General features: G+C 62.7%; 1 protein-coding gene across 1 annotated transcript; it reads left to right on the forward strand.

Moving 5' to 3' along the window:
- The first annotated feature begins 2,589 nt into the window (after positions 1–2,589).
- Positions 2,590–6,433, forward strand: FEV (FEV transcription factor, ETS family member). Its single transcript, XM_075029390.1, has 3 exons — positions 2,590–2,641; positions 3,653–3,727; positions 5,890–6,433. Exons 1-3 carry the CDS (start codon positions 2,590–2,592, stop codon positions 6,399–6,401), a joined length of 639 nt encoding a protein of 212 aa, XP_074885491.1. The 3' UTR covers positions 6,402–6,433.
- Positions 6,434–6,735: the final 302 nt, after the last annotated feature.

Consider the following 6,735-nt stretch of genomic DNA (forward strand, 5'->3'; position numbering starts at 1 on the left):
GGGGGGCAAACTGCCTGCTTGCAGCCAGGGGGACCTTCTGCTACTGCCAGCTGAGTGCTCCAAGTGTGCGGGCCCCCTCGCCTCCCAGATTGCCCACGGACCCGCAGCCCCATCCCCTGGCTCCCCCATGGACCTGGAGCCCTGTTCCCTGGATTCCTTATGTACCCTGCCCCCCACATCCTGTGGGTCTGCCCCAGCGCCACCATGTCCCAGATTCCCCATGAACCCGGGGCACATCTCTCGGGTGCCCAAAGTTCCCCATGGGCACAGGGCTCTCCAGCCCCTGGGACTCCACACTCCCTGCCCCTCTGCACCCCTCAGCCCCCAGGTCACCCAAAGCCACCAGTCCCCTCACACCCCACTGTAAGCTCCCCCACTCACTGGCTCTCCCAGGGACCCTGGAGTCTCCACCCCCTGTGCCACCCACAGCCCCCCATCTCCAGCTCCCACAGCCCTAATCCTGCTTCTCAGGCTGATCCCAATCTGCTCCCCCCACTCTGGGCTGACGCAGGAGCCCTCAGTCCAGACCGCCCCACACCCCATGCCTTCTGCCATGCAGGTTTGCTAGGGCAGGATCCTGGTCACTGGGGCTGCTGGCAGACAGGGGCTTGGTGGGTCTGGCCCCCTCCCCACCTCACCCCGCTGTCTCCGGGGCTTGTTTTCCGTTGCCTGCGGTTTGTTCCAGTGACTCAGGCAGCGAAAGCAAGTCTGGGAGGCTGCGGAGCCGCTGCTGCGAGAGCTGCACTTGAGGGGCTGAGGAGGAGAGAGATGGGGGGAGCAGCCTGGGCTGTTGGGCTGTACAGAGCTGGGGCATTCTGCTGTGGGGACCTCAGGGGACAAGCTGGGGGAAAAGAAACTTTTTTAAGGGCTGTTGTATCCAAACAGGATTGGTGGGGAATTGATGGGGGAGTACTGTGGGCTATGCTCCTGTCTCTCCCCTCCAGCATCTGCTCTCTGTCCCCTGATGAAGCACTTATGGACCCTCTGTTTCCTAAACCCTTTGCACACCCCCACCCAGGAGTAGCCACCAGCCCCGTTGGGCTGTGGCACCCCAAGGCACACTGGCTGAGTGTTGCTACCTGTGGACTGTGGCTTCCTCTGCAGAGCACATTTCAGCTGCAGTATAAATAATACCCATGGGTTTGACACAACTGTATCTTGATTTCCATTGGATTCATGTCTCACGATGACCACTTTCAAGAAATTCGGCTAAGTCTGGCGTGAGAGCTCATCCTTTTACTAGACATCAATGAAACACTGCAGGAGAGGTCATGGGCTGATGGGCAGCTTGGCTGTATGGCATTGGGCTCATGGAGCAGAGTTAGTGCCTGCTGCTGGCACACTGCCTGGCTGCCTCAAGCTGTGGGGTGACAGCAGAGTGTTGGCTCTTGGCCAGGGGGACATTGAACTCCAATGGTTCTGTACCCCCAGCCAAGAGCTGAACCTCTGCCATCACCCCACAGCTGCATGTAGCAGCTGGAGCCATGGGTGATGGGGAAAAACCTGGCCAGATGTGCCTTTTGGGGGCGGAGATCACCCCAGACCCTTTCCCTGTTACAGATTTCTCCCCTAATCACCCTTCTGTCTTCACAACACCCAGGGCTGCCCAGGACAGGCTGGTGGAAATGGGGCTATGCAGGTTTGGGTGGGTGTTGGGGGTCACCCAGCTTCTACAGGCCCTAATAAAGTTGGGCAAGAGATCGGGACAGGGCTGGGGACCCCAGAATGGTCACAGACTTAACCCTCCCCAAGGTGGGGACTGTCCAGAAGGGCATGGAGAAGCCAGGGAGGTGGCAGAGCTGTGGTATATCCTGGTGCCACCAACCGCTGGAGATGCACTTACCCAGCCCAGAGCTCTGGGCACTGCAAAGAGATCCCATCACCGGTGTCCTGGAACTGGAGGGACGTGGTGGGGACCCAACCGACCCACTCCAGTTGGGTGGGCTCTGGGAGCTGCAAGGGGACCCCAGGACTGTGCCGAGGACCCCGGAGCTGGGGAAAGGGCAGGCACGGAGCCCCACGGCCGGCAGCGTGGGTGGCTCAGAGGGCCGGAGGCGGGTGGGACGATGCCGATGCCGTGGCGGTGGGATTCAGAGGACCCGGGCGATGCCGGCAGCGTGGGGGCCGCCGTGCCCACCGGGGGGGGTGGTGGTGGGAGGCCGGGCCCGGGCGGTCTCCAGGCAGTGTCCGAGCCCCGCTCCCAGCCGGGATGGCAGCGCCGTGTTTGCGAAGAGTTAAGGAGGCGGAAGAGGCAGGAAGCGGCCCGAGCTGCTCTCCATAGAAACCCGCGGCCGTGATTAAAGTCTGATGCGGGCCCGATAGCGGGGAGGGGGGGGGGGTGAAGGGGGGGGGGCAGCGCCCGCTTTAATTACAGCGGAGGAAATTGCTGGAGCCGGGGCCCCGAGCCCCTGCGAGTTGCCTGGAAACTCCCCCCCCCACCCCCGCCTCCCCCGGCCCCTGCCCGTCCCCTGCCCGTCCCGCTGCCATTTATTCGCCATCAGCTGCTCCCTGATAAAGTGGAATAATAATAATAATAATAGGGGCAGGAATATTAAAACATGCAGCCCGCGGGCCGCCCCCACAGCTGCCATGAGACACGGCGCCGGAGCGGTGCCACTGCTGCTCAACATGTACCTGCCAGGTACGGGCGGACCCCCCCGGCCGCTGCCCCGCCGCAGCGCCGTGCACCGCACAGCACCCGGCCCCCGCCCGCCCTGCCCCGCCGCTGCCCCGGGGCCCTTCTCTGTCCCGTCTCCCTCCAGAGCCCACCCTGCCTTCCCCTCTCCCTCCGCTCATCCTCCCTTCCTGCCTTCCAGCCCTCCAACCATCCCTTGCTTCTTCCTTCCAGCCGTCCTCACAGCCTTCCACGCCCGCACACCCGTCCTCCCTTCCATCCTCCATCCGCCCACCGTCCCCCTGTCCTTCCACCCCTCCATCCACCCTTCTGTCCTTCCAACCCATCCTTCCCCCCACCCACCCACCCTTCCCCTGTGCTTCCATCCATCCTTCCGTGCCACCCACTTGTCCCTCCGTCCCTCTCTCTGTCCCCGCTACCAGCCATCCCTTCCATCTACTCTCTGTCCCTTCCATCAGCCCAGTCTTCCACTGCCTTACCCACTACCTGCCCTTCCTTCCATCCTTCCACCTCTCGCCCTTCCTTCTCTCTTTCTTATCCTTCCCTCCATCTATCCACCCATCCTCCCTTCTGTCCTTCCATCCATCCACCCATCTCTCCTTCCTTCCTTCCATCTGCCTCTCCATCCCTCTCGCCTTTCCCCAGCCGTCTGTTCCCCAAACACCAACACTCGTCCTTCCTTCCACCCGCCGCTCCTGCCACCCATCCTTCCAGCCCACCCGCCTCCTCTCCCTCTCCCCCCTGCCCCGCAGCTCTCTCCCTCTGTCCCTCTCTCCTCCCTACCCCAGCCCGCGGGATTTTCTATTCCTATTTAAAAGCTTCCCCGGCTCGGTCGGAAATCGGATTTCCTTTTTCCTGGACGCGTTTCCTGGCTTCGCCGCGGCGGCGGGGCAGGCGAGGGGGAGCGGCCGGGGGCTGCGGGGAGGCTGCCCGCGGGTGGGCGCCGGGGGGTCGCGGTCCCGCCTGGCTCCAGCCCCCCCCCTCCACCCCCACCCGCGCCCCTTTTTCCCCCCCCAGATCCAGTCGGGGAAACTTTGTTCAAAGACGGGAAGAGCCAGGCGTGGGGGTCTCTCAGCCCCGGCGTGCAGAAAGGTAAGAGCACCGCTGCCCCTTCCCCTGGACCGGCCCCGCTCCCCCCGGCTCGCCCGGAGCGGGGACCCCCCGGGGCACAAGCATCCTTCCCCGCCCCGCAGCCATCGGGGACCCCTTCCCGTCCGTGTGCCGGGCACTGCCCACGCAGGACACGGCCGCCGCGGAGCCCCGCTCACTGCTGCTGCGGGCGGCTCGGGCTGGGAGCATCCCGCCGCTAAAACCCACCGGGAGACCGGCCGAGCCCCGACGGCCGGGAGCCTCCGTCCCCGTAGCCCCGGGCGGCGGCGGGGTCCCAGCTCCGGTTCCCCCCGGTGCTCCGGGGACACCCGACGGGGAGGGAGCTGCCAGCCAGCCCGGGAACTGGGGAGTCCAATCCGGGCTCGGGGCCCCCGTGCTTGGGAGCGGGGGGATGAGGTGAGATACCAGCCGGGGGGGAGCTGCCAGCGAAGGGCTCGGGCTCGGGAGGGCAGGGGTCGGCTGGGAGATGATGGATCCCGGGGAGCAGGAGCCATCCGTCCGGGGAAAACCATCCCGGGGGACCGGGGATCAGCCAAGGGCTGGCCAGGGAGCAGCCTGGAGCCTGCTGGGGAGTGCAGCAGCACTGGTTCTCAGGCGGCTAGGGGGCCAGCGTTGTGGCGTTTGGGCCATGTAGCTTGCCTGTCTGGCAAGGAGACAAGGGCCAAGGCGTGCCCTGAGTGGGAAAAGGGGAGCCCTGGTTTAGGGATGGGGGGGTGGGCAAAGCTGGGACTAGGGTGGGGCCCTTCCACCTCTGCGCTGAGGACTCTGCCCCAGCCGTACTCGGTGCACTGCGCTGTGGTGAGAAGGACCTTTTTGGATCCCTGAAGGTTTCCTCGGGGAGCTGCTGGGTGCTGCGGCAGGCAGGGTTGAGCCTCACCACCCCACCCAGCTGCACCCCCCATCACCTCCCTGCCATCCTTGCAGGTGGGGCACCCTGTGGGTGGGGGATAGCAGGAACCCGGGGTGGCGGGCTGCAGGGATGGAGAAGAGGTAAGGGCTGTGGCTGTACCCTAGGGAGGGGAGATCCCCCACCTCAGTCCCAGGATGGGGGATTTGGAAATACAATACCTTGAAAAGATCTGGGCTCATCTGCCTGGATCAGGATGTCTGAGCAGGGTTCGGTGGAATGGGGACAGATTGGGCATGGCTCTTCCCTGCTTCATCCAGAGCAAGAATTGGGGGGCACCAGATAAAATAGGTCGGTGCGAAGCAAGCGGGACAAGGTGGTTCTTTGTGGGAAATGTAGCTGAGCTGTGGGACTGCCTGCTGCAGGGGTCGTGGGTGCTAAACCTCTATATGAGATCCAAGCACCTTTAGAAAAAAATAGTGGCAGAAAAGCATGTCCAGGTGTGTCAGGCTCCTGTGTGTGCACAGCCTGGCACAGAGGCATCTTGGGCACACACCAAGGGTGCAAGCTGTGGGTGCAATGGCCATGGCTTAGAGAGGACAGTTTTCCTCTGGAAATAAGGAACATTGGTGCCTGATTCAAAGCCACAGCAGGTCCTGCCCTGTTGTGGTCTCTCTTCCCCTATACCTGCCTGCACCCACCAGGGGTGCAGGTCAGAGCAGTGTTGCACCCTGACTTCAGCTCACCACGGAGACATCCTTGCAGGGCACAGTGCCCCTAGAGATGGGCAAGGGTTGTGCTGTGTCTCTAGCCCAATTTCAAGCAGAGGTGGCAGTGGGGAATATTGGTGCTGGGATGGATCTGGGTACTGCCAAGATACCTCCTTCTTGGGGTTGCAGATGAAAGAACCAGGCCAGAACCTCACGCCAAAGCAAATGAGCAGGTATTCATCTTCAGTGGGGTATGAATTAGGGTGGGAGGGAGGTGGGGACCCTGGATCCAGACCCACTGCAGCCTGCATTGACCTCTGAGCATTCCTACCCCTGTCCAGATGTACAGGGGCTTCCTCTCCTCCTCTCGCTTGGGGGGCAGGATTGGGTAGGGATGCTGTAAAGGAGACAAGACCTCATTACCATCTTCTGTGTCTCTAGAGCAGGGAAGATGCAGTGAGGTGCATCTGATACCTGGGTGTGGGAGGGGGCAACATAGCAGGGGGTTGAGGAGACTGGGGTGCATCCTGCCTCGCTCCTTGTGCCCTGAAAAGGAGCTTTAACATCTCTGGGGCCTGGCCTTGCAGGCAGCGGGCAGATCCAGCTGTGGCAGTTCCTGCTGGAGCTGCTCTCCGACCGGGCCAACCTGAACTGCATCGCCTGGGAAGGCACAAACGGGGAGTTCAAGCTGATCGACCCCGATGAGGTGGCACGGCGCTGGGGCGAGCGGAAGAGCAAACCCAACATGAATTACGACAAGCTGAGCCGGGCACTGCGCTACTACTACGACAAGAACATCATGACCAAGGTCCACGGCAAGCGTTACGCCTACAAGTTCGACTTCCACGGGCTGGCGCAGGTGTGCCAGCCGTCCGCCCCCGATCACACCCTCTACAAATTTCAGGGCAACCTGACCCCGCTGCCCTTCTCGGGCATCTCCAAACTCAACCTCATGACCTCGGGGGTGACGCCGGCTGGCTTCTCCTACTGGCCTGGCTCCAGCCCATCCCTCTACCCCGGGCACGGGCTCCAGCCCTCTGCCCCATTCAGCGCCATGGCAGCCTCCCACCTCAACAACATGAATAACCATTACCATTAGAGGCTCAGCCGCGCCAGGTGGACCTCCCCATCCCCGGCAGCATGGGGCTGTGGAGCTAGGGAGCTCAGCAGGGAGGGATGGGTGGGTGGGATCATGCCCTGCTCTCAGTTGCCCCCTTTTAGATTTGGAGAGTTTGCGTGGGGGGTGAGGGGTGCTTGCAGGGTAGCTGGGTTGGTTCCCTGATGTGGGTGGCTGGAGAAGAGACGCCATCTAAATTTAGGGTGAGGAGGGATCCATGATCCTGGGAACAGATGTGGATACCTAAAGCAGGGTGTGAATGGAAGGAAAAACCATGGGCTCTCCTCCTGGCAGGGACCATGCCCCCCTTTCCTTT

This window comes from Buteo buteo, chromosome 5 (assembly GCF_964188355.1).
Source record: "Buteo buteo chromosome 5, bButBut1.hap1.1, whole genome shotgun sequence".
Lineage (NCBI taxonomy): Eukaryota > Metazoa > Chordata > Aves > Accipitriformes > Accipitridae > Buteo > Buteo buteo.

What these genes read in the sequence shown, in the direction of transcription:
- FEV (XM_075029390.1), top strand. Translation starts at nt 2,590, where the DNA reads ATGAGACACGGCGCCGGAGCGGTGCCACTGCTGCTCAACATGTACCTG. An exon ending in GCTCAACATGTACCTGCCAG is followed by an intron (nt 2,642 to 3,652) that starts GTACGGGCGGAC and finishes TTCCCCCCCCAG; the next exon opens with ATCCAGTCGGGGAAACTTTG. An exon ending in CAGCCCCGGCGTGCAGAAAG is followed by an intron (nt 3,728 to 5,889) that starts GTAAGAGCACCG and finishes CTGGCCTTGCAG; the next exon opens with GCAGCGGGCAGATCCAGCTG.